General features: G+C 51.0%; 1 protein-coding gene across 9 annotated transcripts in view; it reads right to left on the bottom strand.

Annotated features, from left to right (window-relative positions):
• Positions 1 to 14772: 14772 nt before the first annotated feature.
• FOXP4 (forkhead box P4) overlaps positions 14773 to 16680 on the bottom strand; it is a 53815-nt gene continuing 51907 nt past the window's right edge. For all 9 annotated transcript variants that reach the window (XM_063707596.1, XM_063707599.1, XM_055389597.2 and 6 more), the window contains exon 17: positions 14773 to 16614. In XM_063707596.1, coding sequence (XP_063563666.1) covers positions 16467 to 16614 — 148 coding nt within the window. In that variant the 3' untranslated portion in view covers positions 14773 to 16466. The remainder of the gene's footprint in view (positions 16615 to 16680) is intronic.

The following is a 16680-nucleotide window of genomic DNA, read 5'->3' as shown; positions in this document are numbered from 1 at the left end:
AATTGGTCACGTTCTTGTTTGAAGTTTGAGGAGTTTTTGGCGTAGAAACTGCACAAATAAACATTTCTTTGTTGTAGTTTTTTAATTTTAGTTGACATGTAATAATTGTACATATTTACTGGATACAGAGTGATATTTTGATACATGCATATGATGTGTAGTGATCAAATCAGAATAATTAGCATATCCATCATCTCAATCATTTATCATTTCTTTGTGTTATGAGAGTGTTATCTCCAGCTCCACTTTACAGATGAGAAAACCAAGGCTCAGAAGGGTAACTGCTGGATTCCATGAGCTGAGGGATCATGTCAGACTTCCTTTGGGGAAAGCGTCATCTGCTTCCTTTCTCTTGAACTCTCGGCTCCCCTCAGCCTTTTCTGTCTCAGACTCAGGCATCCCGCCCAACATGCTTCTTGGGTCACCAAGCTGACCCTGAAATCCCTCCTCCCTCTGGATTAGCTGGACGCTCTCTCTGGTGGGTGAGAGGGGAGGGATAAGTTTGACTGTTCAGCATGCTAATATGTCCCCAAGCAAGTCAAGCAGGGTATCCTCGCTAAGCCACACTGGGACTCCGAGTTGAGCTATATGCAGAACTGGTTGACTAGGGGCCCCTCTGGGCATCTTTTTGCATGAATTTACCAATGTGCTGGCGGGCATTCCTTCGGAGGCCTCAGAAGAAAACGGAAGTTTCTGGAGCAGTTGCCTGGGACAGAGGTTCAGATGGAAGGGAAGGCATGAATACAACAGAGGGTGTGGTAGAATCTGAAGTGTCGTTCAATCTCTGGTCCATACTTCCCCGGAAATGTTGGAACACTGAAAGCAGCATTGTTCAAAACTTCCTTTCCGTAAGGATTTAGGTAGATAATGTCATACCTTTGGTGGTGTTTGGAAGGCAGAAGCGAAGCAGAGGCCACTTTCTTGCCCCTTTCGCAGCTTTTGTTCCCAGGTGAGGTGGTGGAGATGTGAAGTGTTTCTGCAACAACATTCCAGGATCCATTCTGGAGTTTGCTGGGTGTTGACAGGAGGGTTTGGGGCAGCAGTAGCAGCTTCCTGAGCCCTGGATTGCAGCCATGGGGTGTGTTCTTAAACTTTTAGCTCCAGTGGGGCCTCAGAGGGAGGAGTCCCCTGGTGGGCCCCAGGTGGCCACCTCCTCTTCTGTGGAATGCTGTTCTCTTGAGAGGCTTAGGTGATGTTACACAATTCCGGTAGGAGCCACCTGAGCCTCTCCAATACTTCCTCCTTCTGGATGGCTTTGTCTTCCCTCCTCTTGTTCCCTCTGTTCTCTCTCTTTAAGTCCTCTCCCCAAGAGAGCTGCTTGTCTAACTCACCACCTGAGCATTGGGGAACATGTCATTTCTACTCTGTGGGCCTCAGTTTTCTAACCTGTGAAATGATAGGGTTGCAATGAAAGTTCCCTTCTAGCTTGAACCTGCAATGATTCATTCCACAAATGTGTAATTGCAGTCCGCCAGGTTCTGGGCTAGGTGGTGGGCCACAGGATGAAGGGGTCTGGTCCCTGTTCTAGTGGCTCTCACCTTCTGGAGGACACACAGATGAGTAAGCACAGAGTGACAACCCAGAGGGCTCCGGACCAGGTTGAGAGCATCAGTTGGTTCCACTGAGCTTGCTAAGAAAGGCAGGAGCATCCTGACTGCCCCTGCCTCTCCTGCCTGCTCCCTAGACACAGCCACTTTCAGTTCTTCTAGAGGATTCTTTTGATTTTCAGCATCATATGGGTTGAAAAGAGACTTGCATTGTTACTTTTTGATTTTTCAGTTTCATGTACTCATTAAGCCCACACTCCATGAGACATGGATTCAATCCCTTTCACCCGCTCACCCCCTTGTAACCTTGCCCCAGCAATCCCTGCCTGTCTCCCCTACTCCCAATACGGTTACACCATCCTTTTGGTTAAATTAGGATTCTGTGTTTTCATTATTAAGACTAACTGTCATGTACAGCTAAACCACATAGTATGTTATTATTACTTTTCCTTCAACATTTTGCTTAGTTCTCTTTATTATCATATTAGGGATTCAACCCTAAATCGTCCCCATAGTACACTAGATCTCACCAGTGTGTTCACGTGTCAGGCATTCTGTGAGTTTCATCTTCTGTGGGAACTCCCTTCCAGAGCCTTTGCCTTCTTTGGTCTGGCCTTGTAGCTCTTTCCTCCCGGGATGGGGTCCTCTAACCTCTTCCTTATGCCCATCCTCTGCTTCCCTTTTCTTGTTTTTGGTGGAACACATCCTTCACCCTCCTATTGTGAGAAGTGGTGAGTGGAGCTGCATTTTGGGAATTTGCATGTCTCAACATGTTTTTATCCTGCACTTAATTAATAGTTTGGCAGAGCATGGCATTTTAGGTTGGAAACAGTTTTCTCTTAGAGCTTCAAAGGCAATGTTCCATTATTTTCTATGACAGTGTTGCACATTCCAGTACTGTTTTTAATGTGCTCCAGGTGTTTGTAGGATCGTCTCTTGTCTGCCATGTTGTGAATTCCTTGATGATGTGCTTTGGTGAAGGTACATTTTTACACACACTTTGACCCATTCAGTTAGACAAGATAGAAACTCATGTCGATCAATTCTGGGGCATGGTTTTAAGTTACTTAGGAGTTTTCTCTTTCCTGATTCTCTCTTTATAGGCCTCCTATTATTTAGATGTTGGACCTCCTGAACTGGTCCTCTAATTTTATTTTTTCTCTTCTGTTTCCCTTTGCTGCTGTTTTATTTGCTGTACTTTGTGGAAAATCTCTTTGACTTCCAGCCTTCCTGCTGTAGTTTTCATTTCTGCTATCATATTTTTAATTTCTAAGACCTCGTTTTGTTCTTGGAATGTTCATTTTTGTAACATCTTCATCTTATTTCATGAATGCGATATCACATCTCCTTAAGAATAAATGATTTTTAAGTTTTCCTCTATCTGCTTAGTAATATCCTCTGTGTTGCTTTTTGTCTGTTTTTATTTCTGTTTTTCATATTAGGTGTTCTACTCATATCTCTGTTGGTCCTTGCATTTTTATTGAAGAATAGGATTCTAAAAGCTCTGTGTCTGTGAGTGGGCCTTGCTGACCTGACCTTTGGGAACCCTTGATGTCTATGGCTCTCAATCCCCCTGGAGTGTCCCTGCTTCAACCACATCAGTGTCTCCCAGCCCAAAGACCCTCTACCCCTCCAGAATATTCATCTCCCATCATCTGCCATGGTATGGGGAGGAGAAGAGGCCTGCCTGTACAGAGTGGCAGAGTGGGGTAGGGCGTCTGGAGGACTCACTACTCCCTAAACTGACTTTCAACCAGTTTGCCTGATTTTTCTTTTTTTCTTTAAAAAAAATAGGCTTGTCAGAGCATGGTGGCTCACGCCTGTAATCCTGGCACTTTGGGAGGCCGAGGCAGGTGGATCACCTGAGGTCAGGAGTTTGAGACCAGCCTGACCAACATGGTGAAACCCCGTCTCTACCAAAAATACAAAAATCAGCTGGGCGCAGTGGTGCATGCCTGTATTCCCAGCTACTTGGGACGCTGAGGCAGGAGAATCACTTGAACCCAGGAAGCAGAGGTTACAGTGAGCCGAGATTGCACCACCGCACTCCATCTTGGGTGACAGAGTGAGATTCTGTCTCAAAAAAAAAGGCTTTTTTTTTTTTTAGAGCAGTTTTAGCTTCACAGCAAAATTGAGTGGAAAGTACAGAGAATTCCCATACACCCCCTACCCCACACATGCACAGCCTCTTCCATGATTAACGTCCCTGCTGGAGTGGTACGTTTGTTACAATCTATGGACCTACACTGACCATCGTTGTCACCCAAAGTCCACAGCGGTTCATTCTTGGTGTACATTCTGTGGGTGTGGACAAATGTATAATGGCATGTACCCACCATTATAGTATCACCCAGGGTATTTTCCCTGTCCTATAATCCTCTGTGCTCTGCCCGTTCATCCTTCCCTCCCCTCCAGTCCCTGGCAACCACTTGTCATTTACTTGGTTAAAGAGTTGCCATTACTCCCACTTCTTTTCCTTTTTTTTCCTTTTTGAGACAGAGTCTTGCTCTGTCACCCAGGCTGGAGTGCAGTGGCACGATTTTGGCTCACTGCAACCTCTGCCTCTCGGGTTCAAGCGATTCTCTTGCCTCAGCCTCCCAAGTAGCTGGGACTACAGGCGTGCACCACCACACCCAACTAATGTTTGTAGTTTTAGTAGAGATGGGGTCTCACCATGTTGGACAGGCTGGCCTTGAACTCCTGACCTTAAGTGATCTGCCTGCCTTGGCCTCCCAAAGTGCTGGGATTACAGGTGTGAGCCACTGTGCCCGGCCATTACCTCCACTTCTAGAAGTACCCAGTGCCAGCCAACAGTCCCTGAGCCTTGGTGGGGAGGTCCACATGCAGGGTGGGCTGCCTCTCAGCTCTTCTCATGCTGCCTTAGGACTCAGCTGTCTCTGCCTATCCTCTCCAAGGGTTCCAGAATGTGTTGCTGTTGTCCCCAGTCTGGTTCTATTTGTCTCTCTGAGGCTATTCCTTAAAAGAAAAATCCCTCTACTGTAGCTCAGTAGGGCTCCAGGACGGCATGAAGGAAAGTGCATGAGCTCAATCTGCCATGTTTATTAGAGGCTGCTCCCATTGGGTCTTCTGATGTCACCTCAAATTCAACTTGACCCAGACCAATCCTCTCATCGTGTACTACAAATCGAGCTTCTGCTCCGTATATCCTGACTTCTGCCAGTGGCTTCTGCCACTCCGTTACCTAAGGCTGAAAGCCATAGGTTCCCTGTATATCTTCATTTTTTTTGCCTCCCACTTGTGGAACCAGTCTCACCTCTTCTCTTCCTTTGTGGGTGGGGCGTCCCTTCCATTTCCCTTCCTCTCTGTTCACAGCCACCACCCCCATCCAGCTTCTCACACCCAGGCCTGAATGAATGGCCTGTTGATTTTCAAGCTTGTCCCCCTCACATCTAATCTACAAATGCCTCTTATAAAAAAAAAAATCATGATCATATCATTCCTCCACTCAAAAATATAGTTTTTATATTTATTTATTTATTTATTTATTTATTTATTTATTTATTTATTTTGAGACAGAGTCTTGCTCTGTCACCCAGTCTGGAGTGCAGTGGCGTGATCTCAGCTCACTGCAACCTCTGTCTCCTGGGTTCAAGCGATTCTCCCACCTCAGCCTCCCAAGTAACTGGGATTACAGGCACCCGCCACCACGCCCGGCTAGTTTCTGCATTTTTAGTAGAGATGGGGGCTTCACCACGTTGGCCAGGCTGGTTTCGAACTCTTGACCTCGGGCAATCCGCCCACCTTGGTCTCTCAAAACGTTGGGATTACAGGCGTGAGCCACTGTGCCCGGCCAAATACTGTATTTCGTCTAGAGTAAAAAGTCCAAAGTTCTGAGTCAGGCCAGTGATTTTCCATAATCTGACTCCAGTCTATGTCTCTGGGCCTAATTATCCTACCATGACTGCTGGACACGGGCACTCTGAACAGATCAGCTCCTTTCAGACGCTGTGCCCTTCACGTGCTGTCCTCTCTGCTCAGGCACCTCTTAACACCCAGCTCAAGTGCTTCCCTGGTGTGAAGTTTCCCAGGTTACCCCAGGGAAGTTGCACACATCCTTTTCTGGGTTCCCATCCCCAAACTGAATGTTGTATTGTCATTCTTCTGCTTATATATCTGTCTATATCTATAAGCTTCATATATATATGTCATTCTTTTGCTTATGTATGTATCTGTTTGGAGTTCTTTGAGGAGACAGACTGTGTCTTATTCATCTTGTACTTTCAGAGCTCAGCTTGGTGCCTTGTATGCAGAAAGTTCTCAATAAATTTTGAATGTATGAATGATTAACCTCGGTTATACTTCATAATTTGTTGCTTTCTATTCTTTTCTATGCAGCTGCCTTCTCTCTCACCATATTAATAACAATTTTTATGGGAAAGCCTTTTGTAAAATTAAACTCCTTGGGAGTGTCATAAGAAGACCCTTTTCTATATGGGGAGTGCTTACAGCAGAAGGGAGTCAAGCATATTCTTTTGTATGGGGCCTTATCTTGACTTATTTTACTTCTTTACATATCGGTGTTATTTTCTTTCTTTCTTTTTTTTTTTAATTTTTAAATTTTTTAAGACAGAGTCTTGCTCTGTTGGCCAGCCGATTCTCCTGCCTCAGCCTCCCCAGTAGCTGGGATTACAGGTACCCGCCACCACATCTAATTTTTTTAAATTTTTTTTTTTAGTAGAGATAGGGTTTGGCCATGTTGGTCAGGCTGGTTTTGAACTCCTGACCTCAAGTGATCCGCCTGCCTCGGCCTCCCAATGTGCTAGGATTACATGTGTGAGCCACTGCACCTGGACAACCTGTCAGTGTTCTTTTTCCAGCTGCTCTGTTAGCCCCTCAGGGTAGGGCCTGTGCCTACTCATTGCTTTCCATATTACCTGTAACACCCAGCCCCAGGCTGGGTGTAGAATCGATGCTCAATAAAGGTTTGTGGATTGACTGGGTGCGCTCTGGGATAGGGAAAGATACACACGTCGGTTTGGGGTGATTCTCCAATGCGGAAGCAAAGTCAGGAAGCTGGGGTTGGGTCGTGGCAAAGGTGTGACAGCTGAGGACCAGAGCGGGTTGTGGGAGAGGGCACCCGGGGACAGCCAATGACAGCTGAGCAGTCTTTGCAAAGCAGGAAGCAAGAGAAGGATGAGGAAGGAATTCCACGGAAGAAGTAGGAGAGAAACTTGTGTGAATGGTGTAGTGGTTGGGTGGGGGTGGCAACTGCAATAGAGGAGGGGTGCAGGGAGGTGAGAAGGCTCCCGGGGTGAAGGCCTTAGCAGGTCTAACAGGCAGGCCAGCCCTGTGTTCCCTGCCACCTCCCTTGCCTCCTGTTCACACAGGTGCTCCACACTGCGGCCCATCTGCCAGAGCCGCCTTTGTCTTAACCATTGAGGAGCCCCTGAACTGCCCCATACCCTCCTTCAGTGTCATCAAGCCCAGGCCTCTGCTTGGGGATGGGATTCCCACCCGCTCTTGACTTCCCACTGCCAGCTGTGAGTCCCATGACTGTTTCTAGGCTGCCCTTCCCAGAAGGGATCCCCACCCCTGTTCCTGAGTTCCCGGGGAGATAACAAGGAAGGAGACATCAGAACCAGGGGAACTGCTGAGTCTGCTGGAGAAGGGCTGGCTCATGTATGCACTCATAAAGAGGTATACAATCTGAGCCCATTCTGCCTTTTCCCTTGCTCCTTTTTTTTTTTTTTTAATTGAGACAGAGTCTCGCTCTGTCTGCAACCTATGCTGCCTGAGTTCAAGTTATTCTCATGCCTCAGCCTCCCGAGTAGCTGGGACTAGAGGCGCACACCACCATGCCAGGCTTTTTTTTTTTTTTTTTTTTGTATTTTTAGTAGAGACAGGGTTTCGCCATGTTGGCCAGGCTGGTCTCGAACTCCTGACCTCAAGTGATCCACCTGCCTCAGCCTCCCAAAGTGCTGGGATTACAGGCATGAGCCATCATACCCGGCCCCATGCTCCTTAAAAATACACTGAGGCACATATAACCATCACTGCTGAGAAAATTAATAATAAAACATTTTCTTGACATTCCTTGGCTATGTCCCACCTCCTCTCAACCTCTGGGGGTCTCCTCTCTCTCTCCCTTTGCTGCTTACTAAACTCATTGAAAGAGAGACGTACACCTGTGCCTCTACTTGCCCTCCACATACAGACTCCCTAACCCAGGAGTCCCCAACCTCCAGGCCATGGACCTGCTCCGTGGCCTGCTAGGAACTGGGCCACACAGCAGGAGGGGAGCGGCTGACAAGGGAGCATAACCACCCGAGCTCCGCCTCTGTAGGCTCAGTGGTGGCACTAGATTCTCACAGGAGTGTGAAGTCTACTGTGACCTGTGCATGCAAGGGATCTAGACTGTGTGCTCCTTATGAGAATCTAATGGCTGATGATCTGAAGTGGAACAGTTTCATCCCGAAACTATCCCCTCACCCCCACCCTGGTCCATGGAAAAATTGTCTTCCACGAAACCAGTCCCTGGTGCCAAAAAGGTTGGGGACCCCTGCCCTAACCCACCATTCTGCCCTCACTCTTCTTAGAAACTATTCTGTCCTAGGGCATCAGAAGCTTCCAGTTGCCAAGTCCATGGAAGCAGCTCCCAGGCCTCGAATTTTGGGAACCCTTTGGCCTCCGTCACAGTGAACCCTCAGGACTGCCCTCTCTTGTGGTTCTCCTTCCTTGCCATCCCCGGACTATCCCCACCTTCCTTTGTGGCCACATCTCCTGCCCCACCACCAGATGTGGGCCCAGATGTGCTTTGCCAATTTCCATCTGTCCAGTCCTGGGCATGGGAGCCACTTGATGTCCTGCCACCCCTGCAAACCCCTTTAACATTTTATCTTTTCCCTTGCTTGTCTTGAGCCCACAGGGGCTGAAAGGATAAGAATTATTCCTGCAGCACGGACCCCAAACCTTGGGGCCATTCTTCTTTTATTTATTGATTTATTTATTAAATCCCCCCTTTATTTATTTATTTATTTATTTATTTATTTATTTATTTATTTATTTAAAGGCAGGGTCTCACTCTCTTGCCCAGGCTGGAGTGCAGTGGCACGATCTCAGCTCACTGGAGCCTCCGCCTCCCGGGTTCAAGCAATTCTCCCACCTCAACCTCCCGAGTAGCTGGGATTACAGGTGCGCCTGGCTAATTTTTGCATTTTTAGTAGAGACGGGTTTCACCATGTTAGTCTGGGTGGTCTCGAACTCCTGACCTCAGGTGATCTGCCCACCTTAACCTCCTAAAGTGCTGCGATTACAGGCATGAGCCACTTGCACCTGGCCCATTCTTTTTTTTTTTTAAGTGAAATATTCCAGCCACAAAAAGGTACAGAGAAGAACAGATTTAACCTCTGTGTTCCCACCACCCAGCTCCAATACTAACAATTACCAACAGACTTGAAGCCCCTTGAATACTCCTCCCCATTGCATCCCCCTCCCCAGAGTGACAGCCACCATCTTGAATTTGTTATTTATCATTCCTACAAATTATTTAAATGTTTGCTACATGTATGTGTGCCCATACATGACATATAGAATTATTACACGTTTTCAAACATTATACAAATAAGAACAGTCTCTATGTATCTTTCTTCAACTTACTTTTTTTTTTTTTGCTCAAATTTACCCTGCTGATGGGAGCTCTTTATTTATTCTCTTTGCAATATAATATTCCATTGTCAAATGTGCCACACTTGATTTCCCTCTCTCCTGCGAATAGACATTTAGGAAGACCCTGTTGAGCTCGTTCCTGACCTCCTTTCTCTCAGGTAGCCAACAGCCCCTCTTTTACTCTGTTGTTTTGCAAAAAGCCTCCTGACACTATTTTCTAAAGCAACCCCCCACCCTACTTAGGCCTTCATCATCTGTCACCTGGACAATCCCAAGAGTCACCTAATTGGCTCCTGTCACCCTATATGGTTCCACTTGGCCTATTCCCCCAATCTCAGGTCAATCCTGTTACTTCTCTGCTCTAAATGCCCCTGTGGGCACAGCTCCCCCAAGCCCCAGCTTGGTCCCCAGCTTGATCTCCAGGGCCCTCCCCTGTCTGGTGTCTGCCTTTCCACTATCACCTCCCGGTAACCCGGTAACCCAGTCTCCCTGTCCGGCCTTCCTGGCTGTCCCCAGGTGTCCTGCCCAGTCCACCTGTGTGTTTTCAGCTATCCCCTGCCTTGCAAAGCTTTCCTGCTAAGTCGAATCTCTATGGCTCTGCTCTGCACACCTCTGAAGGTCACAGCACCACTCACTGGCCCCTGCCACACCTGTGAAGTACCCATTTAAGTCCAAGACAGTCCCTCTGTGGATGGAAACTCCCCAGTGGCATCAACAGCAGCAGCAGCATCGCCACTTACTGGCATTAGCAGGTGTGGGCATGCTCATGCCACCAAGCCGGGTGATTCTCCCCTTAACCTTCTGAGTAGTCAGGGAGTCCTAGGGCCACTTTATAGGAAACCACACCCCAATTCACCTGCCCAAAGCCCAGGGCCAGTCAGTTGGTAATGACAGGGATGGGGCCAGGTTTCTTTTTTTTTTTTTTAGACGGAGTTTCGCTCTGTTGGCCAGGCTGGAGTGCAGTGGCACGATCTCGGCTCACTGCAAGCTCCACCTCCCGGGTTCATCCCTTTCTCCTGCCTCAGCCTCCTGAGTAGCTGGGACTACAGGCGCCTGCGACCACGCCCGGCTAATTTTTTGTATTTTTAGTAGAGCCGGGGTTTCACTGTGTTAGCCAGGATGGTCTGGATCTCCTGACCTTGTGATCCGCCCACCTTGGCCTCCCAAAGTGCTGGGATTACAGGCGTGAGCCACCGCGCCCGGCCCTGGGGCCGGGTTTCTAAGACCCTGTTGACCTCCCTGCCTCGGCCTCTGTCTCTGCTGCCTCCATTTAATTTTTTGTTTTCTTCCACATTAACCTTCCCTAAGCTCCATCTCAGTTCCCCTGCAGGCCTAGAATGTTCTTTCTTCTCCCCTCTTTCTACCCAAATTTCCGCTCCTCAGCTCCAGAACTCTTCCAGGGAGTCTTCCAGGATACACTGGTCCCCAGTGAGCACTTGGATCTCCCTGAGCCCCTATGGTGACTGGCACCCAGGACTCCATTTTATTAAAAGCCATTATGTATTGAGGGCATATTATGCACCAGACATCTTTTTATATATCATTAATCTTCTCAACAAGCCAGTGATGTAGAGATTATTACCCCACCCCATTCTACAAATGAGAACTCTGAGGCCCAGAGAGGTCCAGTGGCTTTCCCAATGCCACAGAGCTGGCAAGCAGCAGAGCCAGGATTTGAACCCTTGTGTTTACTCCCTCACAGCACATGACAGTCGGCTGATCTCCATCTGTTTCCCAGCCAGAGAAGCAGCTCTCAGAGAACAGAGACCCACCCTGTGTTTCTCTGGTGACCACCCACCCTTACCCCCTGCACCTGGCCCACTCCTGGAGCCCAAGCATGGTGGCCTTGTGTAGACAGGCCTGCATTCCAGGTCCCAGAGCAGGACGGGCCCTCGTGGGAGGGCCAGGGCCAGAAGCCCAGAGTGCCAGCTTGGTTACCCAGCCCACCACTGCACTGTCCCTGTTAATTCAGCCAGTCTTCTGAAGGTTGCCAGCCCCCACGCCCTGTCCCTGGCCCCTCCCGGCTAGGACAGAGGGCCTTTCAGCCTGGGCTGCCACCATGACTGCCTTCTCGGGAGGGGCTGTTTTTCTAAACTTTTGATCCTGAGGCGGATGCAGACTGCAGGCCAGTGAGGTGTTGGGGGTTCTGTGTGGTGGGATGTCCCACCCTGGGGGTCCATTTCTGGTCACCTAGAGATGACTGCAGATGGAAGGGACCTCTGGTGTTAGTATATCGGGTAGTAGCATGTGCATGTGTGTGTGAAGGTGTGTGCTGTGCATGAGGGGTGTCATTTTAAACTCCCCACCACAGACAAGGGGATCTTTGTCTGCACTGCTCTGCCTCACCATCCCATCAGAAGGGCCCCTGTCTGATTATTTTTATAGGGTAATTCAGACTTTCTTTCTCTGCTTCACTCTGTCCTTCAGTGACTGCTTCAAGATCAATTTACCTTATTCTGCTTAGAGTAGCATGGCAGCTGGGGAACTCAGAAGCCAGGGCCTAATTCCCAGCTTCGAGGCGCTCAGAGCCTCAGTTCCCCACTCGGAGCCTCCAGAGAAGGAGGGAAGCAGCGATCACCAAAGTAAATCGTGTCACTAGACAGCAGGGGCAAACCACAGGGTCTCCCTCTTCTCTTTCCCCACCGTCAGCCACAGGTTCATTTTTTTTTTTAACCCAGAACCCAGATTGCTCATCTGCAAAGATTCTTTATTCTTAATGCTTTATCTGCTCATCTTTGACTCTGCCTCAGTTTCTTCATCTATAAAATGGGGATAATAATACCTAACTCAGAGTCGTTTTGGGGATGAAATGAAATATAAAGCTTCTAGGATAGTGCCTGGCACATAATGAGAGCTCATTAAATGTTAATAATTATTACTATTAAAAACAGGTACTGAGCCCTCCGCTGTACGGCGGCTGGCATTCTCAGGGAAGTTGTTCTGTGCCCCGGAAACAGGCAAGTTTGTCCAGAGGAGCCGGTCTGCTTTGTTTAAAGCGCCCTCTGCTGACCATCGGCAAGAAGGCCTTGGGCAAGGTGACGAGTTCATGGTGGGGGAGCGAAGTGCTGAGTGCTAAGGGGAAGGGGGACTTCTGTAGGATGCAGAGCACAGAGCGCTACTTATCCCACCCCTAAAACGTCCGGCTTGGAGTATTTCTCTTTTTTTTTTTCCCCAGGTTCCAAAGATAGCTTCCCCAACAGGGCTCAGCAATGCTAAGACCAGGACAAGCTGCCAGCTGCAGTTAACAACAGTCCGCTCCCTGGCTGTGAGTTAACAGTAGGAAGGAGAGAAGCTACATACCTAGCATGCAGGGCTTCCTGACGGCAAAGCGTGATGGGGGTCGGGGGTGGGGTGGACATGTTGGTTCATACTTCGAATAAGGTAATAATTGTGGGAGGGCTGCCCCATGTACAATGTCAGATCAGGAAGAAAATAAATTACTGAGTCTATAAGCCCAATGCACCCAGAAGGTGGTGGTTCATAACAGCTGTTTCTTATATTGCAAGACCCTCTCCTGTACCAGTGTCCAAAATATATCATCACCCCACCTGCAAATGCACTGACCATTCACTATATCCCTGTGAGAGGAATAAAAAGAGGACTCTAGTTGAAGCAGGAGAAACTGAAGTTAGACTGCGGGAAGGACGGTCCTGAGAATAAAGCTAGGTGCAGTCTTGTCCCTCCAGAGTCTGGCATAGAAAGAATGCCCCCAGGGCTGGTCCACAGAACTGACCCTCTTCTTGAAGGGGGCTGGGAGACTGGCAGCCAACACCTAAGGATTCTCTGGGGCATTCTGGTAGGTCCCAGCTGGGAGGGGAAGAAGGGGAAAGGGGAAGCGGCCGCAGCAAAATCATGGGTAATCGTTTTTATTGCATTGTAGAGAATGCCATTGTCCACAGATTACATGCAGCTAGGTTTACCGTACAAGGCCCTGGCAGCCTCCACGGAGGGCTGGGAGGGGCAGATTACAAAACACATCAGTGCTACTTCTTTAAACAGTGTCTGGTGGGGAGACTCTGAGACCAAGCTGAGCTCCCCAGCCCCTCGAGGTACCGTGGGGGACAGGGAATTCACCCCAGGCCCTACACAAGCGTCCAGAGGATTCGGGCTGTGGTGGAGCAGGCCTGCAGAGTGGATGAAGGTGAGACAGAGAAAGCGGGGCGAGTGAGCGACAGACAGAAATAGATGGACGAAAAGGACAAAAGACATGCCTGAGAGTAGAGAGAGGTCAGCAAAGGCTCACCCTCCAGGTCCTTCTCCCAGCATTTGGCTGGAGAGTTCCAACAGTTTGGTAATTTGTGGGAAGGGTGATTGACTCCAGTTCAGCTTTCTCAACACCCTCCCCTCCCCTGCTCCCCAAATACACTCTTCCCTGGGCCTTGTCCCTAGGGACAGGCCTGGGACTCCTTTCTGCCCTCAAGGAGGGAGTGTCCAGAAGGTGGCATAAGACCAGTGAGAGCCGGGTGCAGTGGCTCACGCCTGTAATCCCAGCACTTTGGGAGGCTGAGGCTGGCGGATCACCTGAGGTCGGGAGTTCGAGATCAGCCTGACCAACATAGAGAAACCCCGTCTCTACTAAAAATACAAAAAAATTTAGCCCGGCGTGGTGGTGCACACCTGTAATCCCAGCTACTTGGGAGGCTGAGGCAGGAGAATCACTTGAACCTGGGAGGCAAAGGTTGCAGTGAGCCGAGATAGCATCACTGCACTCCAGTCTGGGCAACAAGAGCGAAACTCCATCTTAAAAAAAGATAAAAAATAAAGACCAATGAGACGGCTGAGGCCCTGGGGATGTGCACAGGGTTCTGAGGCGGCGGGAGGGGCTCTGTGTTGAGGAGGGGCAGCAGGTGGGGAACCAGGACTTAACACGGGATAAGAGCAGGCTGATGTGCTGGGGCTGGGGGAGGTGTCAGGGGCCATCTTTGGCTTAGCAGCTTGGCCCTTGGCCTCTTTCCTTGCAGCCTATCCAGGGTCCCCTTTGTACAGGTTGAATGATCCCGTTTCCGCCGTGAGCCCACTATGATGACCATGGTCACCACACAGTGTGCCACGTGGGTGTGCATGCACACTAATGGTCCTACTGCTTCAGGATGCCACCACCACACCTGGGCACTACACACACACGCCTATCCAGGCAGCCCCCTCGAAGACGTGGACAATGGGCCCGGAAGGACACCGGGGAATGGGGGTGGATGTCTCCAGAGCTGGTGGCATAGGTAAAGGAACCCTGCGGCGGTGGTCCTCTCCATCCCTGCAGCAAATCAGCTGCAGCTCCAACACTCTGGCAAGAACTTGGATTTCAAACTAGTGAAAGAACTAGGGCAAAGGATTGGAACTCTGGAAGAAAACAAGAAAATGACAGAGAACCCTGTTTAAGCGTGGAAGGGACAGGAGGCACAGGGGAACCGGAGGTGGGTGGGCCCTGTCCACAGTGAGGGCACATGCCCAGCGCCCCTGCAGGGCTGCTCATTCCATCCACTCACAGAAACCACCACCACAGCGACCCTCACGTTGCTGCTGCTCTGCCCAGGCTCCCCGAGCAGAGCGATCTTTCAGCTTTAATGCTCCTCCCCTCCCGCACCTCGGTGACACACACAGGGCCCGGTGAATAGAGGACGTTTAATATTTCTGTGCTGGTCAAACGGAACACAGGTGGGGAATACATGGGGAGGGGGCAGAGGGCCCCCTGCCTCTCAGGAGGGGTGGCTTGTGAGGGGTGTATGTGGGGGGTTCTTGGGAAATATCCAAGGAGTCTTCTCAGTAAAGGGGCCAGGCCAGGGGTGTTATGAGCATCCGATACGCCCAGTCCTTGGCCTTGAGTTGGGGGTCCCCCATAGGGGGTCTGTGGAGAGTCTGACTTTTTTCCAGCTCTTTTGCTAGAATCCACACTCCCAGCATGACGGGTGACTTGGTCCTAGAGAGGGGTCTGGAGAGCCCCCAGGAAGCAGCCCAGGGTCGGGGAGGAGGGCTCCCGTGCCCACTCCTGAGGGGGTGAGAGCCCGCTTTCTCCCCTCCTTTCTCCTTCCCCCAGGCTGGGCAGGGGCGGAAGGGAGGTGGGCAGGGCCCTGCCTCCACTGAGCCCCAGGGTCCTTGGGGTGGATGGAGGAGGGGTGGAGAGAGAAGGTCTTGGCCACCAACAGACACTGTAAACTTTGGTTTAAAACAATAACTTAAGTGGAGGGAGGGCTTCCAGCCTGGGGCCGGGGTGGGAGACTGGGAGGGCAGGTGCTGGGGAGGCGACAAAGGAAAAAGCCAACAAAAAGTTTTGGTTTTTGCTTCCGGCATAAGAAAGGTCTTTGGTCATCCGTTTAACTGGGGGGGGCGGTGGGGGGAGAGGCGGGCAAGGAAGGGGAGCTGAGGGTGACTGCAGAGGAAGGGGAGCTGAAGGGGGCTGAGAGGACTGGAGAGAGGCCTGCAGGCTGGATGTGGGTGTGGAGCCGGGGTCCAGCCTGGCCTTCCCCTGGGCTCCCGGCCCAGGCCCCGCCTCTGGCCTCAGGGGGAGCTTGGCTCCACCTGCAGAAGCGCACCTGGCACAGACCTCTGTGGGTGAGGCGGTACCAGGCCTTTTCCCATGGGGGCGGCTGGAGGACCCCCCAGCAAACGGGGGTGGGGGTGGAGGCCTGGCTCAGCCTGGTTCTGTCTCAGGTTGGGGGCGGGTCTGGAGCCAGGTGGGCCTGCTCACACGGACCCCCACAGGGCACACAGACAGTCCCACCCCAGCAGCAGAGGGGGCTGTTTCTTCTGGGGATGGAGGCACAGTTCCTCCACCCAGGCCAGGGCAGGGTGGGAGCTGGGGTGGAGAGTTCTTTCTTCACAGTACGGAAAAGAAGGCAGAAGGGAGCACGAGTTAGGAAAGTGGGGGCCTCTGGCCAGAAAACACAGCCAGAGCCAGGTGCCAGGGGGCCCTGGGTTTGAGAGGGGTGGCTAAGCCCCGCCTGCGGGTCTCCATGATGCTGAGGGGCCCTGTGGGGAGAGCTGGTGGGGGAGGAGGGCCCTGCTGCTGCTGGTGGTTGTGGGGAGGCGGTTTCAGATGTGGGGAGGGTCTGAGGAGGGGTCTGAACCCTCCGTGTCCTCTACTGGTCCAAGACCAGGGGTTGTGTCCCTGGGGGTGGGGACTGTCCCTGCCCCTACGTGTTTTTGTCAGGTCACACTGGGAGCTGCTGGCCCGGGCCTCCCCCGTCTGAGTCCTGGACTTGCCTTGAGGCTCGGGAGGGGCTGTGGAGTTGGGGGAGATGGGGCCTGGATTCTGGAAGGGAGGGGTCTCACCCCAGCCCTGCCGGTCACTACAGGCCCTTAGGACAGTTCTTCTCCCGGCAGCTCCTCCTCCAGGTCCCTGTCTTCCGGAGGCCCCGAGGCGCTGGGGTTAGGGGCGCCCAGGGGAGGCCCGGGCTGCCTGTCTTCCTCTGCCTCTGCTGGCTCCTCCTTCACCTGCACCTGGTGGCTGAGGCAAAAGTATGGCATGGGCACCAGGCGGCTGTCCTCTGATGCCCTCTGCCCCCTGCCCCCC

The sequence above is a fragment of the Gorilla gorilla genome, chromosome 5 (assembly GCF_029281585.2).
Source record: "Gorilla gorilla gorilla isolate KB3781 chromosome 5, NHGRI_mGorGor1-v2.1_pri, whole genome shotgun sequence".
NCBI lineage: Eukaryota > Metazoa > Chordata > Mammalia > Primates > Hominidae > Gorilla > Gorilla gorilla.
Note: the sequence above shows the minus strand (reverse complement) of the source record. Positions and strands in the feature narration are given on the sequence as shown.